The sequence below is a fragment of the Pelmatolapia mariae genome, linkage group LG23 (genome assembly GCF_036321145.2).
Source record: "Pelmatolapia mariae isolate MD_Pm_ZW linkage group LG23, Pm_UMD_F_2, whole genome shotgun sequence".
In the NCBI taxonomy this organism is placed as follows: Eukaryota; Metazoa; Chordata; class Actinopteri; order Cichliformes; family Cichlidae; genus Pelmatolapia; species Pelmatolapia mariae.
In genome coordinates this window covers 39,868,372-39,885,301 of record NC_086246.1, presented here as the reverse complement: position 1 = coordinate 39,885,301, position 16,930 = coordinate 39,868,372, and the positions used below count along the sequence as shown (strand labels likewise).

General features: G+C 45.6%; 1 protein-coding gene across 2 annotated transcripts; it reads right to left on the bottom strand.

The window, feature by feature from the left end:
- Positions 1 to 12,184: 12,184 nt before the first annotated feature.
- On the bottom strand, positions 12,185 to 16,860 carry LOC134621060 (protein FAM78B-like). Of its 2 annotated transcripts, none has more exons than XM_063467468.1 (2): positions 16,490 to 16,860; positions 12,185 to 13,114 (listed from the first exon to the last, which is right to left on the bottom strand). In XM_063467468.1, exons 1-2 carry the CDS (start codon positions 16,492 to 16,494, stop codon positions 12,592 to 12,594), a joined length of 528 nt encoding a protein of 175 aa, XP_063323538.1. In that variant the 5' UTR covers positions 16,495 to 16,860; the 3' UTR covers positions 12,185 to 12,591. The 2 variants fall into 2 exon arrangements, with proteins under 2 accessions (XP_063323538.1, XP_063323537.1); XM_063467467.1 differs by lacking the exon at positions 16,490 to 16,860 and adding an exon at positions 13,972 to 14,652.
- Positions 16,861 to 16,930: the final 70 nt, after the last annotated feature.

The window sequence follows — 16,930 nt, the reverse complement described above, 5'->3', positions numbered from 1 at the left end:
TGGGGCCGGTAAGGAAGATTGTATTCTTCCAATTGTTCCAGTACGCGTCAAGGACCAGAAAGGAACCAAGACAGTAACAACATATGCATTCTTATATGACCAAGTGGTCAGCGGGGTTAGATAAAAACTAATAAAAATGACAATGCCACCTAGGGGAATTTCACCCCTAGGAAATATATATTTAAGAAAAATAGATAAAAACGAATAAAAGAGGCCGCACAGATTCAAGGATGCACACCGAGGCAGGTTGGCTCCAGTATTAATAAAGTTTTATTTATGCTGACAAAAATAAAATGAAACATTAAGAAAATACTGAATGTAGCGTCGTAGTTGACAGTGTCCTAAAAGTACAATAAAATAACCATGGAACCGGGACTTACCAGCAACCGTGGACCCAAAAGAAAACCACAAGAAAAGAAAATCACTACAGCTGGCACCCAGTGCTGTACAAAGGAAAATGTGAAAACGACCCACCACCTAAGGTCCCAGGGCCACTGGCACGTCCTCTGTTTACTGGAATAAAAACACAGAACAATGAGTTAAAAGAATAAAAGGACACTGAGCGTTAAGCTCGCTACATATCATAAAAAGGTAAAACCAACTTCAATCTTTAATAGATCTAATAAAAACGTGCGCACACACATACACACACACACACGCCAACTGGTAGGCTTACACCCCACGAGTCAAGCCACAGCTTGTGCTGGTTGTAATTGTCCAAGCCTTGATCACAGGCCGGTCTGGCTCCCCACAGACTGGAACCGGCAACTGAGGCGGTTTAAAGTTCTCAGCACGACACTCGGGCAGAGGATCGCTCTAGCCCGATCACAGAGGCGTGGGTGCAAGCAGCAGGTCAGAATAAAATCGAATAAAACCAGGCAAACCAAAAAAAAGGTAAGCCCACTTCATAAAAACAGTTCCACGAAAATAAAAGACGATACCAGACAAGACAGCAGCTCCACCGAGGAGGAGCCCTCACAACAGCGGCTGGAAGGTGTTTCACTCTTCCAATTAAGGTCGGGCGGTTCGCCACGGAGAGGTAAAGGCAGCAATCAAACCCTAAAACAAAGGATAAATGTAACCTTAGCCTCCTGTAATTGTGAATGCTAAAAAAAAAAAAAGTAGTTTGGGCAGCTTACCCCAGGAACGGAGGCGCTATCCTGAACTACCGGAGATAACTCGAGCACCTCTCTCCGCAACGCTGGAGTGAAACAGAAACGGCCGCGCTACAACAGGGCCGCAAAACTATATTATTACAAATTCCGGAACTCGGTTAAGTGAGAGCCTACCTGTAGCTGTCATGCGATCTGCTCACTTGCTGATCGATGCGGGAGGAACCAAGAGAAAACTGGCTTCCTTTTATACGGACCGACGCCGCCCTGCAATCAATATGCAGGTGGATTCACAATTAACCTAGTTGCGTAGCTGAGAGCGAGCGCAGGAGAGAGTGAGGGCGAGAGAGAGAAAGAGAAAGGCGAGTAGCCCATCCGGCTACATCTACACCCCCCCCCCCCTTTTTGCATTGGCGCCCCGAAAATGACTCAAGGAAACACCATGGCCTGAATATGGCAAGCTGAGCATTAGCGACTGGTCCAGATTTGACAGGACGTGGCAAGCGATGAATGTTGAAGTGCAGACCAGCAGTGGGACATGCTGTTCTCCGCAATTGTGACCCACTCACCTCAGAATGTCCAACAGAGCCTGAGGAAGAATCTGGGGGAGCAGAGGCCGAGGGTGATACAAGCACGCTGGGAATAGACCTGGGCTCCACCGATGGAACTGTAGAGGTGTCGGGAAGCGTCGCCACGGGTGCCGCAGGGTGTGAGGGTACCTCAGGGACGAGGAGCCACAACTCATCATCACTCAGGGAGGTCCGCTCTGAATCAGCAGGCACAGGTGGGGGTGGAGCCTGTGGACAAGGTGCAGGAGGCCCCGGGCTGACTTGTGCCTTCAACATGTCGTGATGGACATGTCGAACTTTCTCCAAGTCTCCCACGGGGGCAATGGTATAAACAGCCCCGTTCCCTTGAGATGCCCTGAGCACCACAGACAACAGAGCTCCACAGGTCCTGGATCTTGTGCTGGCTCCGGGCGCTGTGATCTCAAAGATACACCAGCTGACCGACCTTTAAAGGCGCAGAGTGGACTCTCTGATCATGCCGCTACTACTGGTCAGCGGCCAGCAACAACCATACCCGAGCTCCCTCAAAAGCCACCATTAACCTGGTTTGATGCTCGGCCACCCAGTCCTGTACCTCTCCAGGCACTGGGTCCTGAACCTGGCCCAAAAGAAAATCGATGGGCAGATGAGAGTCCCTGCCGAACATCAGGAAAAATGACCTGTGCCCTGATGGGGTGTGCTATTGTAGCAGAAGAGCACATGGGGTAAGTACACAATAGGATAGGATATGGAGTGGTACGAGACTTTGCTACCTGGTACAATTCACACAACTGCTGCATCAACAGACTCTCAAAATTCCTACCTTGGTCAGAGTGGATACGGCTAGGAACGCTGAACTTAAACAACCACTGTGTCAGAAGGATCTGGGCTACAGTAGAAGCCCTTTGATCCCGGGTTGGGATTGCCACAGTGTATTTACTGAAGACATCAGTCATGACCAGGACATTCTTAAACCCATTACGGCAGGGTTCCAACACCGTAAAGTCTATGGCCAAGATTTCATTTGGCCTAGACGCCAACAGGTGGCCCATATAGCTATGGGACTCCAACCCTGAGTCTTTTGCGACTTGACAACGCTCACAACCTTGGACCCACTGTTTGATGTCAGAAGACATCCCTGGCCAATAACAGCGCTGTCTGACCAATTCAGTGGTATGCTCAATACCTTGGTGTCCATGGTCCTGATGTAGCTGCCTCAAGGTCTCAGGCTTCAGAGCCTCCGGAAGAACAAGTTGGAGGGCTTCCTCACCTCCACCCGGATGCAAAATCTGGCGATAGAGGATGCCATCCTTCTCCACCAGACAATCCCACTGACGCAGCAGAACCATGACTGGTTTGGGGACCTGACTCCTTTCCCCCGGAGAGGGCGGGGACTGCCTCCTCCAGTATACCAAGAAACCCTTCAGGAGGGGGTCAGCCTCCTGCAAAGCATGAATATCCCCCGGAGAATGAGACGGAAAGGCCCCAATCTCCGACTGAGTAACGGAGGGCAACACTGCTGGACACGGAGCCTGCTGAAGCGAAGTCGGGACAAGAGTCCCAGGCAACACGCCCTCGGCCAGGCTGGAGCTTGTCTCATACTGTCGGGAGAGAGCATCAGCATTCCTATTACTGCGGCCTGACCGATACTTAATCTCAAAATCGAAGACCGCCAGCTGGGATCCCTACCTCTGCTCGGTGGCACCCAGCTTAGCTGAAGAGAGGTAACTGAGTGGATTGTTGTCAGTGTAAACCACACACTTCTGCCCCAGCAGGTACTCTCTGAACTTTTTGGCCATGGCCTACTTGAGCGCAAGAAACTCCAACTTCATGGAGCTGTAATTGTCCATATTGCGCTCATGGGGCTGAAGACCTCGACTAGCATAGGCCACTGGCTTAACACCACCTTCTGTTTCCTGTGAGAAAACCTCACCCAAACCACTGTGGCTGGCATCAATCTCCACGATAAATGGGCGAGTGAAGTTGGCATACGCCAGAACAGGGGCAGACACGAGCTTCGCTTTCAGGGCCTCAAAGCTCTCCTCACACTGAGGTGTCCAGATGGCACTCAAAGTCTGTCCCGAGCCCTTCTTTGACTTGGTGCCAGCCAATTTAGCCACCACTTGATGCAAGGGAGCCGCCAATGTGGCGAACCCCTCCACAAAGTGCCGGTAATAGCTGGCGAAACCCAAAAAGGATCGCAACTCTGATACGGAACGAGGACACTGCCATTTGGCTACTGCGTCGACCTTGGCTGGATCGGTGGAGACGCCCTCGCAAGAGATGACATGGCCCAAGTAGCTAACCTTCTGCCGGAAGAAGGCACACTTTTCTAGCTTAGCCTTGAGCCCCTCTTGCTGCAGCCTTGCAAGCACCATCTCCAGCCGTTGCAGGTGCTGAGAGACCAACGAGGAGAACACAATGATGTCGTCCAGGTACAGCAGTAGCGACTGGCGCTGCTGGTCCCCGAACATCCTCTGCATTAGGCGCTGGAAGGTACCAGGAGCATTGCACAGCCCGAATGGCATACGATTCCACTCGAACAGGCCAAACGGTGTGCAAAAAGCGGTCTTGGGCTTATCCTGCTCAGAAACTGGTACTTGATTGTACCCGCTGGCCAGATCGATTGTAGAAAACCAGCATGCGCCAGCAAGTGCATCCAGACTTTCCTCGATGCGAGGTAAGGGGAAGGCATCTTTCCTCATTTTGCTATTCAGCAAGCGGTAGTCAACACACAGACGGAGGCTTCCATCCTTCTTGCGGACCAGCACAATTGGAGAGGCATAAGGACTGCTACTCTTCCTAATTACCTGGGCCTCCAGTAACTGATTGATATGGGCCCTGACAGCCTCATAATCCGAAGGAGGAATTTGCCTGTACCTCTGCCGGACGGGTACGTCATCGAGCAGAGGTATGTCATGCGAAATCAGATTGGTACAGCCCAAGTCTCCCTCATGAGCGGAAAAAACAGAGCCGTACTTCTGCAAAAGTGACCGCACCTCATGTTGTTCCGACTCAGCAAGAGCAGACAGGTCAATAGCATCCACCATGTCTTGAGCAGGGCTGCTGGTTGTATGGGAGGAAACTGCGACGGGAAAGGAGTGTTCCTCGCTAACACCAACAGGGAGGCTAACAACAGTAGCTTGAGTCCTAAACGGGTCCGTGGGTGGAGAACGGCTTCAGTTGTCCCCTCATTGGTGACTGGGATGTAGGCAATGCCCTTATCCACCTGGACCAAACATGGAGAGGCCAGCAACCCAACTGGCAGCCCAGACACAGGAGGCTCAAAAAGCATGGCCTGACCTGACAACTGCTGGGAACTGGTGGCCATGCAGCAGGTGGCCACCAGCTGCATGACACCACCAGGTATCCGCACGGCCCGCGGGCCCTGTACCTTGACGGTACCAACAGGGTCCTCTGGGGCTTGGGCTGCAGACTGGTGACACTGATGTAAGGCCTCCAAAACTGGTCTCGGTGCCTGTGACACAGAAGTTGAATTAAACAAAGAGCCACCGAAAGCCCCAAACAGCTCTTGATAACAGCGGCGGATTACATTCATTCCTAAGATGCCAGGAACGGAGGGCGTGGCACCAGGAGGGTCCTTAACTATAAGGATTCCACAAGAGGGCATTTCCTTGCCACACAGGAGTACACTGAGCTCCAAATAGCCAATATAAGGAATGGTAAGCCCATTGACAGCCCGAAGCTGTAACCAATGGCATGACTGAAGGCGTTCTTGTCCCCAAGGGGCAAAATGTGCCAAAAAGAGGCTCTCAGTGATGGTGGAAACCATAGAACCAGTATCCACCAAGCACGGGACAGTCACCCTGCTAATCAACACATCTTTGGACAAGATGATATTAGCCTCCCAATCCTATCTTTCTGTGAACCAGTGAACTCCCCACCTGAACTGTGGCTCTGCAGCTCAGAGGGCTCTAGTTTCCCGACTGAGTAACAGGGACGTGATGATCACCTGCTGCATGTGAGCAGAGTGAGCTCTGACACGGTGTGCTCTCTATCCGGCTACACTTAGATCAAGGCAGCTCAGCCACCTTTGTGACAGAGTCACTGATAAAACAACTGAACCTGAACGGACGAACTACGAAAATCTCACTCCGAACGATGGGAAATGAATCTGTTGTGAACACCTGCATTGTGACTGGACTGGAAGTCAGTAGTCTGGATGGTAGTCAGTTTATTAAACTTTCAGAGGTGTATGCACAAAACCACATTCCTGTAAGTAAAAACAATATCCCATGCCAGGAGAATGTTGACAGGTGGTCTCGCCTGACAGAAGTGAAACTTCCCACTATCCAAGCATATGTTTTATTACTCATAGGAGTGAATGTTCCCAAAGCCTTGGAACCGCTTAAGGTGGTAAACAGCGTGGACAACGGACCCTACGCAGTGAGAACAATATTAGGTTGGACAGTAAATGGACCACTTAGAAGTGGAGGCGACATAAGTGAGGGAAACAGATTGGCACAAGTGACTGTGAATAGGATATTATTAGCCAGGTTGGAAGAGCTCTGGCAGCTACAGTTTAAGCAGGACTTTCCTGATGCGGGACAAGACGAAAATCTTGAAATGTCCAAGGAAGATCGTCAGTTTCTTAGCACGATGTCTCAGTCTGCAAAACTGGAGGATGGCCAATATAGTATTTGTCTTCCAGTGAGAAACAAGGCACTGTGCTTGCCAAACAACAGAGAAGTTGCAGTGCAACGTGTGCTGAACTTACAGAAAAGATTCACCAGAGAAGTTTTACGAGAAATATGTTGCATATATGGATGATATCCTAAAAAAGGGTTACGCGATCAAACTGAACAATGCTGAATGTAAGTTACTGGAGGGACGAAAATGGTATTTGCCTCATCATGTAGTCAGACATCCAGTCAAGCAAAAGTTACATGCTGTCTTTGACTGCGGGGCAAGCTTTCAAGGAACATTGCTGATCCAGCATCTCTTGCAGGGACCGCATTTGACAAGCTCACTGGTGGGAGTCCTCCTGAGGTTTCGTCAGGAGACTGTGGCAGTAATGGCTGACGTGGAGGCCATGTTCCACCAAGTCAGAGTCAGCAAGGAAGATACGGATCTCCTCAGGTTTCTTTGGTGGCCTGATGGGAATTACAAGGAGAAGCTTGCAGAACACAAAATGTTGGTCCACATCTTTGGCACTTCAGAAATGTGCTATTGACTTTGAAAGGGAATTTGGTCAAGAAGCTGCAAGGACACTCAAGAAAATATTTTTATGTGGATGACTGTCTTAAGTCAATTGCAGAGGAAGATGCAGCAATCAACCTGTGTTCTGACTTGAGGAACATGTTGGCAAAGGGCGGATTTCGACTAACAAAATGGTCAAGCAACAGCAGAAAGTTGCTCAACTCAATTCCTGATGAAGAAAGAGCACAAGGATTTAAAGTTCTGAATCTGGACGAGAGCAATTTGCCGATGGAAAGAGCATTGGGAATCCAGTGGTGTGCTGAATCGGATCAGTTCAAGTTCAAGATCAACCTTAAAGACAGACTGAACACTAGAAGAGGACTGGTTTCTCTTCTCAGCTCCATCTTTGATCCACTGGGATTTGTTGCTCCAGTGATTCTGTGTGCAAAAAAAATCTTGTGCGATTTTTCACAAGCACGATGAAGGCTACGAGCCAAAACACAACAGCCTAACAGTGAACTACACTGAAGCTGTGAGCTCGTAGGAAAACAGCACATACTGGCTTTCATTTTCAGCTGCGAACTTTCTGACACACACATCACGACAGACCACCAGAGACGCTGCGAAGCAAACACTTCCTCTCACACCGTCACGCATTTGGATATTTTGCTAACTGCTGAATGGACACTTTTTGAATGGACGAAACTTTTTTCGTCACCCTGAAGATGAACCGTCATACATTTTTTCTAGATATTTCAAATGCTGTTTGAAGACAAAGAAAAATCCTGTAACCCTCAGGTGAGTGAGAATTAACAGGCGTTAGTTTTAGGGATGGGTATCGAAAACCGGTTCTTGTTGAGAACCGGTTCCTACTGTTTCAATTCCTTGGAATTGTTTGCCATTTTTCCAAACGATTCCCTTATCGATTCCAGTCGCCCCGAATGATGTCACCACGTTGCGGAGCGTCATTTACCTGGCAGGAAACATAGCGGCTCACACGCTAAAAAGTTTGGTCATACTTTACGAGAACGGATGACAACAGGGCAACTTGCAATACTTGCAAAGTAGATATTTCATTTAAGGGAGGAAACACTACGAATATGCAAAAGCATTTGCTCACAAAACACGTGATAACCTTAAATGAATGTCGTGTTTTTAATTCTGCTCCGGACTCGTGAATCTCAACTCAGCAGCAGCGGTAACGTTTGCGGTAACGTTTGAGACCCCTGCCATACGGAGTATGACAGGTGTGGTTGAACTGCATGAAGACTCTGAAGTTTCTTTTCTCTTCTGGCAGGACAGGAATGTGGCCTTGTCCTGTGAGCCACCGTAAGCATGTACCTAGAGTAGAACTGGACTGTCACTGGCCTCAGGATTTGGTGTGTGGTAGTAACAGGTAAATGAACATTTTTTTTTAAATTATTTGAATATATATGAGTGCCTGTGTATAAATACACAAACAATGCACATATGCTTGCATTGTGTAATTTAAGTGATCTAGGTAGCTCTGTTTTGGAAGTTCAGTTAACGCTAGAAATGTGTTTTGGAGTTTGTACATGCTTCGGAGTTTGTACGTGCTTTTTGGAGTTTGTACGTGCTTTGGAGTTTGTACGTGCTTTAGAATTTGTACGTGCTTTTTGGAGTTTGTACGTGCTTTGTCTCTAGGGGCCACCGTTTATATTTATATATAAACATATATAAATAAAACCACAGGGTTTTTTTTACATTAGTAATTCCTTTTGTGCATAATTTTATATTGTTGTTAATAATAAATTAATTAAAGCAACAAAACAACCTGAAGAGCCGGTTGGGAGCCAAAAGAGCCGGCTCTTTTTAGTGAGCTGAGCCGAAAGAGCCGGTTCTCTAAAAAGAGCCGGAAATCCCATCACTACTTTGCGGTTTTACCCCGGATATGACGTCACATTTTCAATTTCTATTAGTGTACTGACACCACAGGAGGGAATATAACATAGTGAGACTCCTAACCTCTCCCCTCAGACAGGGTTTTATGCTGCTATTGCACTTACATACTTAAAGTGGTAGGCACCTCTTTTAGATTCTAATCCCAAACAGTGGCATTACCTTACATAAACATAGCTTAAATTTTCAAATTTATTAATCCCGGAAAGATGAATTATGTAACGAATCTATGAATTATAAAACAAACATGAACTTAATCGTAAATGAAAATACAAAGCAGACGTCAGGAAATTATCATCCTGCTTATTGTATCCTAGTTCCTAAAATCATCTTGAAAAACAAAAGTAAAACGGGCTATGTTCATTGTTCCTGCTCTTACTGTCTTTCTTTAATGACAGTGAAACAAAATCAATATATTTATTTAAACATGAAAGGTCACAGATTTATATATGATGTGTGTTTGGCTAAACAAGAGTCAAGTTTTTCCAAATGTTGATGAGCTCTGACGAGAGTCTGTTGTTTTATTCCACTCCTCTTGTGTCAGCCAATCGGTGAAGTTCTAGGCAGCTCTTGTCCCTCCTTAGCGCCAGCTCCCGTTCTCATGCTTTGTGGAGCCAAGCGGAGCAGGCGGGCTAAGACTTTTTTTTCTTTCGGTAAGCTGGAGGAAATAACCTCTAAACGAGTAAAATACGATTTAAACTGATATTATTCACTAAGTATGGTTTTGCATTCGTTGTCGTAGAGGACAGAGCGAAAATGGAGGGTTTACTGAGCTGTGGCGTCATGTAAACTCTGAGCATCCCACTCGACAGCGGTAAGCTAAATGTGGCTAATTAGACACGTGATGCACGGAGGTTACAGTTGTTGAGTGTCTCTGAAACATACTGTTCTTTTGCTAATTAGACCGTTAACCGAGTCATTAACCTGTGAAAAGCTGTAGATGGTTGAAGCAGCTGAAAATAAAAGTTTTATGGGAGATAATTGTAAGCAGACTTTATGCTGCTTCCTGATACTGTTTTGATGTCAATCGGTTATTTTACTATGCTCAGCAATGAATATGTGGAGGTAAATTTGAGTGTATTTCCACCAGTATTATTACACCCGTGGCGCAATGGGGATTAAGCACATCTATTTTAATGCTCCTATGCATAGACTGAATTCTTGTGTTTATATGTTATCGAAATTGATTATTTGCACTTTGTTGAGTTTCTGATAAGCATTTGTGCAGTACTCCATTTCTCAAAAGGAGTAATACAATTATTTCTTTGTGATTATATATACAGTGAGTTTATTTCTGATGGATGTGATGAATGGTTACCATGAAAGTGAATTATACAGTGACCATAGTTCCTGAATATTTGAAGCCTTGTGGAAAATCTTTAATATTACTGCAGGTTACAAATAAGTATTGAACTTTAATGCTGTGAACCTTGATACTGTGAATTTTGAACCTTGACATTTGAATTAGGGCTGCACGATTAGTCGACTAGGCATGATTACGTCGACTATCAAAATTGTCGACGACTAATTTAATAGTCGACGCGTCGTTTGAAGCTTTGTAAGATCCCAAAAGACGCAGGAATGAGTAGCAGGATTTAAGAGTGTAATAATGGACTAAAACAGAAGATGGCAGCACTGCATGTACAAGGATGCCAGCTGCCGTTAAACCCCGAAGAAGAAGAAGCTGTGTCCCAGAATTCATAGCGCGGCCCAGTGCGGCCCTGCTCAGTTTCCAACAGCTAGTTAGTTTTAATATTACTGTTATTATTCTTTCTGGGTCACAAAATAAACGTTTAACATATTTTTCAGGCGAGAATGTAACTGTGTAAACCTCAAATATCTGCTCAGTTTATCAAGACACCACATATTTTCAAAAGCGCTCCGACGTTTTCGGAGACATCTGTTACCCACCAGCTCGATAGCTAGCCGGGGTTCAAGGCTCACTAGAGCTGGTGAGAACACCGGACTCCCGGCAAATCGTTTTCAAACCCACCGCCATCTTCCGCTATTCAGGTTAAACATGATATATAAGTCACTTAGATAACTTAAAAATTTTATGGTTTTTCAGTATTTTATTTGTTTCTGAGTAAATCGGTTTGGCTGAGATTAAAGTTATGATAATAAACGTCAAGCAGACAACTGATTATCAGAAGTGTGAGATGCTCGAGAATATACTCCGGTGTCCTGTTATATTTTAGATAGCAAGGAGCAGACGGCTGAGTTTATTAAACTTCACCAAAACAATCTGCAAATTTCATTAAAATTTAATAAACTATCATCTTGTCTTTATTTTTAGTTAGCACATACCTTAAACACTTAAAGCTGTAAGCTAATGATAGTTATATAAGAGCAGATGCACGCTGGTGAAATAAGCTGTACGTTGTACGTCCAATGGATGCATGACCTGATTAGTCGACTAATCGCAAAAATAATCGGTGACTAGTCGACTATCAAAATAATCGTTTGTGGCAGCCCTAATTTGAATGTTGTACAACTTGACTGAATTGATGATAGCTGATCTGAATAGTAGTTACTGCCTTGTGATACTGCTTTAGTTTAATTTGTGAGGGTTATCCTTAAATTGGTCATGACCTATATTTGACCTTGTTTATAGGTCAGGTTTTTATATGGGGCGAATTCAAGGACCAGCTCAGCGAATCCGGATCCCAGAGTGTTCCAGTGTTCATTGGATGGCGAGCCAAGTCAAGATCAACATACACATACATGCACACTCATTCGCACATTGATGGGCTTCAATCCTCTACTGTACAAGTAGTGTGGTAGGACAGACAATCTAGTGGTGTGGAACTGGTTTGGCTTTCGTCCGTCAGATACACAACAAAGCACTATTTTTGGTAGAGCATGCTAGCGGGCCGTCGTTATTACCGTGTTTTTTGGAAAATACGGCACACTTAAAATCAATCCTTTGATTTTTCTGAAAATCGACAGTGCCCCTTATAATCCCATTTGCTTTATGTATGAATGCTGATTGTGTTTACTGACCTCGAAATGATTTTATGTGGTACACGGCGCTCAAAAATCTGTCAAATGTTTTAGTACGACTTTGCTAAGCTACGAACCCGCACCGCTTGATGGATTGTCGGAGCATTACCGTTGGAGCTACCGTAGGCAAGAGCCTTGCGGAGTGATACGTACTGTGCTTCAACATATTACCGTATTGTGTGTGTATAACCTCTTAAGTTTCGTGGATATTATACATGGTTATGCTGAGGATATGTTTGTTCCACTGGAAATGCCTTTTGGTTAAACTGTCAGCAAGTAATTTGCATTTGCACTGTTAAATTTTTACATAACTTTAATGCACATAAAAAACAGCTGCTTGTTTAAGTGAAAATACATTGATGTTTTTTTTTGGGGGGGGGGGGGGGGGGGTTTGCACTAATAAAGTTGTGGAGTTTTAAAGTATTTTGTCTAGTGTCAATTATATCGTCATCGGAAATTTTCAAATGTATATCGTGATAAATATTTTTGGTCGTATCGCCCTGCTCTACTTGAAGTCTTTGTTAAACCACGTTGTAATTCATTGTTGTTAAAAAATCTTTTAAAAAGGCTTAAAATAACTAAAGTTACTTCTAAGCCACATAACTGTGTTTTGTCTGGTTTCTCTGTCGTTCATGTGTCAGAGCTCCAAAAGCCATTCTTATTCTTCTGATACTAGCCCAAATTACTCATCACCTTGGTTATTATCTATTGACACTGTATATAAACCCACATAGATGGTACATTATAATTATCATTTTTGTCTGCTTTTGCTTTTCATCTGGTTATCCTCAGAATTTGCCTAATATGATATGATGTCCAAAAACGGCCAATCAGATGCACGTTGTGTTCTACTTGGGCGGTATGACAACAACCGGAGGGCCTCTCCTCGGCCTCCACATCAGAACCTGGACCTCGTTGGCGTTGGGCCCCCTCATGGCGTTAGGAGGGATGGGCTCCATTCGAGTCAGCACCCGCGGCTCGTCCTGGTGCGCCCGACCCACCAGCCTGGCCCTGGAACCCAGAGGCAGGGACGGGTCCACTGCGATGTCAACCCTCATCCTCCACTTGATGGTGTGGAGCAGGATCTTTTCCCTGGATGTAGTGTTGAGCGCCACCAGCCAGGTGGTGAAACTCTGGTCTCTTTTGATGTTCGTCAGTAAAGGTGTGTTAGATCCACTGACCCACAAAGTCCAGGTAACATGGGAGGAAAAACTGTCGTTCATGCTGACAATGAAGCGGGACGGCTTGGATGTGGGGCCGACTATGGTGACTGTCTCTGTTGTGTTTCCGTACCAAGGGTAGCTCATGCCATCTGAGTCGCTGATGGCCTGGACCAGGCCTTCACGGAGCTGAGGCAGCTCCCAGCTGGACCTGGAGGAAGAGAGGAACCAAGAGATCTCTGGGTAACTGCAACATTCATTCAAAAGATGTTTCAAAGATTTTAACTGATGTTCAAACTTATTAGAAACACAAGTTAAGCCACTGTTGCACTGTATGATGTGTAGAAACACGGCGCAGTCCTTCTTTCAGAGTGAGCACCAAATCCGCAGATGAAAGTAATCCCCATCAAACGCGTTTGATCCCTGTTTGCTGCCCTGGGATACACATGTGTAACGCTGTCGGTTCGTTTGCTAATGATACCAGCATGACTAGATCCAGTTGTGGTGCTGTGGCGACTGTTTTTCCTACACTGAAAAAAAGAACATGTTGGATTTACTGAATTCAACAGTGTGGACACTGGTTGCACGCAGATGTTTTGCTTTGGCAGCAACATATTCATATTCAATAAGCCTGTGCATTTTGTGTTAATAAAATGTGATTGAAACATGTTTAGATGAAGTAATTTCAGCTCTTGGAATATTATTATCCTTCATAATTTTCTCACTTTATTCCAACACTATTCAATAACTTTTTCCCCTTTTACTACTTGGTTACTCAAAAACTACGTTATCTTCATATTGCATAATGTTTAACAAAGATTAGCGACTGCCAGAGTCACAGGAACAGAATCTGTTGCTGGGCGTTTGAATGAAGGAGGCTGATGAGCTCCGTTAACCTGCTACGTGCACAAATGCTCCCCGAGCACGTGCAGATCGGGCACGAACGCGTTATCATAGTTATTAGAGTGCACGGAGACGCGCCGTCACGCACGCGCTCCCGTTGTCCTGCATCTGAAATCCTGTCACGCGCGTGTAACTTGGACTCAGGTGGCAGAGTAGTGAACTCACATGCCGACGTCTCCGTAGGTGTTGTAATATTCCTTATGGGTGCAAGCCTGGATCCAGCCCACCACCCAGGTCTCGTTGCGTGGGATTGGAGGCATCACAATCTGCGCGGACGCTTTGAAATAGGGCGTCTTGTACTGAAGACCACACAAGCTCTCCCTGATGACCGTCGGGCAGTGGTCTATGGTGGCAGACAGGTCACACACCACGATGCTCTTTTGTTTGATGCACGGGTTGTTGCTGCCCATGGCTGTGCGGTTGGAGGTGGCGGTCAGCGGGGGTTAAGTGAACCTAAGTGAGCGGCTAAGTGAGCCTTGGGTAAAGAAAGCAGGTGCTATCTTTTGGGTCAAAGTCCTGCAGCCAGGACTTTGACCCAAAATTACAGCAGCACATATAATCTTGTTGCCACGCCCGCTGAGGTGAAGGGAAACTGGACCGACTGATTGACTTCAATAGGAACTAGTCTGACTGCCTGTTAGTGTTACAGCCACGTCAGTCACTCAGTGTGACAGAGGAGCAAAGAACCAGAGGGTGGGCCTTTCTAACTATTCCTCCAAGCCACATTTGCCACGTAGCCCAGTGACTGCTGCCTTCACCTCGGGGTGTTTAACGCTGTTTGGCCTCTGTAAGCTCAGAGGCCAAATGAACTTCGGCTCTGAAACTAGAGCAACTCAGCGAGCTCTGGGTTAGGCTGATAAAGGCGTGTTTCTGACCCTAAAACTCTTGACCCTAACGGTGCATACACACCAAACGCGATAGAAGCGACCAGAGCTTCAGGTTTACATGTAAAGTCAATGGAGGAGCGCGATGAAGCGCGACTGGGGGTTCCGTGAAACTTCAGAAGCAGATTGGCGTCGCATAAAACGCTTTTCTTCCTGATTCGCCCGAACAATTAGCGATCGAAAATACGGGCTTCAGTTTGTGTGGTGCAATTTGTGCATTCGCGCTTATCGCGTCTACTGCTCGAGTTGGAAAAATCTGAACTCTAGCTTCAAGTAGCGCCGCGACAACCAATCAGGAGCCTGGTGACGTGATGCTCTGACCTAGTTCAAAGGGGCAGGTCCAGCCAAAGCCATTTATTCTTCATTCAGTATGGAGGAAAGGCTCATCAACGCCGTAGCCAACCACCTGGAGCTGTATGACACCAGCTGCTTTCTCTACCGAGAAAGTGGAAGAGCCAGGGACACATACTCCAAGGAGAAGAGGATGGAGAAGGAGAAGAGGAGTGGGTCTGCAGCAGGATCGGGGAGGAAATGGAAGTTCTCCGCGGTCATGGGGTTTCTGGACCCCTTCGTCACCCCGCGGGAGACTAGCAGCAATATGGTGCGGACCGTGGAGAACATCCTCCAGGGACCAGGGACAGCGCCTCAGACGAGAGAATTTGTAAAATTTCAAATTTATAAATTAGTTTTTGAAAACTGCACAGCTGTGTTAAATTTGGAAACATTGGACCCTAGTAATCAGTAGTTTTCTGATGAGGCAGCAGGCTAGTCCACTAGACAGTCCCAGATGGCTGTCGCTACCTGGGGGACGATCTGGCACACCGTGGACACACTAACTCTGAAACTGAAACCTAAAGGAGTCCCCAGTGGCAAGGAACCTGGAAAAAATTGTTTAAAATTAGTATTATGTGTACTACAGTTACAAAATACATTATTCAGATTCCAAAATACTTTGGTGATGTCAGATTTAAATTACACAACAATAATCTTACATAAAACATTTTCTAATTATAAGAATAATTACATAACATATATATATTAGATATAATATAAAACAGCGAGTTGTGTTTTGTTTTAACTTTACCATATCCTAATTTGATTGGTAGCAACTTTTACCACTACAGTGTGACTATCACTCATAATTCCTAAACATGTCAATCAGGTAGGAATGAAGTAAGAGATTAATAGAAATAAAGAGTTGGATATTGACATGTAGCCCTTTACTTTTCTTAAATCATTGTTAATATTTTAGAAAAATTAACCTGTGATAAGACATAGCATATCAAGATAGAATTGTTATTATCATATAACTAAAGATGAATCAAACTGTTCACAATTTTATCTAGCTCTCAGTTTTAAAAAGGCTGATGACCCCTGCTGCGGGGTTTATATACAAATATTCAACCGGTTCTATACCAGAATTAAACCAGGTCTAAATAAAAAAATAAGGACTTTATAAGATAGACCTTCTGAGTATCACTACAAAGATTACCAACAGTGGTCCTCATACCACAGTTTGATATCAGCAAACACAGAGAGCATACATTGATATGACACCACAGCCATGCTATCATTGCAAACACTGATAACATAGCATAAATTGAATTAAATCAGGACTTGATGAGACCTTTTGAGTATCGCTAGAAATATTATAAACAGTTGTCTCCATACCACAGTTTGCTATCAGTAAACACCGACGGCATTCACCACATCCATGTTATCAGTGTATAAACTGATAGCTTAGCATATATTAGCACAGGTATCAATAAAGGACTACCGTATTAAACACTTTTACTAACCGCATTCAGATGGACAGGCGCTCTGCAGGTGGGATTGAGCGCATGTAGTTGGTGTCTAGGGGAGCGATGCTTGGACCGACGCAGGACAGCAGCTCCTCAAACTGGGCGTGGGAAAGACGGTGGTACCGCTGAAAGCGGCCGTCATCGCAGCTCCTGGAGCAAGTGGTGAAACTCACCAAACTGCTCACGCTTCTGGAGGACCTGATGGACCCAGGTACGGTGAGGACGTCCTTTACGCCGCTGCTCTCCACAGTAAATAGAGAAGGGAGACTCTCTCTTCAAATGCTAGATCGACAGCTGCCATCTTGCAAACATACCATCTGGCACTACTTCCTCCCACAAGTTACATATTAATGCTTCACACGCGATGATTTCAAGCGTGACCGATTTACTTTGGACACGCTTCAAGGTGCGAATGTGCAAGCTACCAGCTAGGGGCGT

Bases quoted from the DNA above. Each gene is read 5' to 3' on its own strand.
- LOC134621060 (XM_063467467.1), bottom strand. From the start codon at position 14,216: ATGGGCAGCAACAACCCGTGCATCAAACAAAAGAGCATCGTGGTGTGT. The intron at 13,115-13,971 runs GTGAGTTCACTA...CTCTTCCTCCAG, and splicing joins ACCTACGGAGACGTCGGCAT to GTCCAGCTGGGAGCTGCCTC.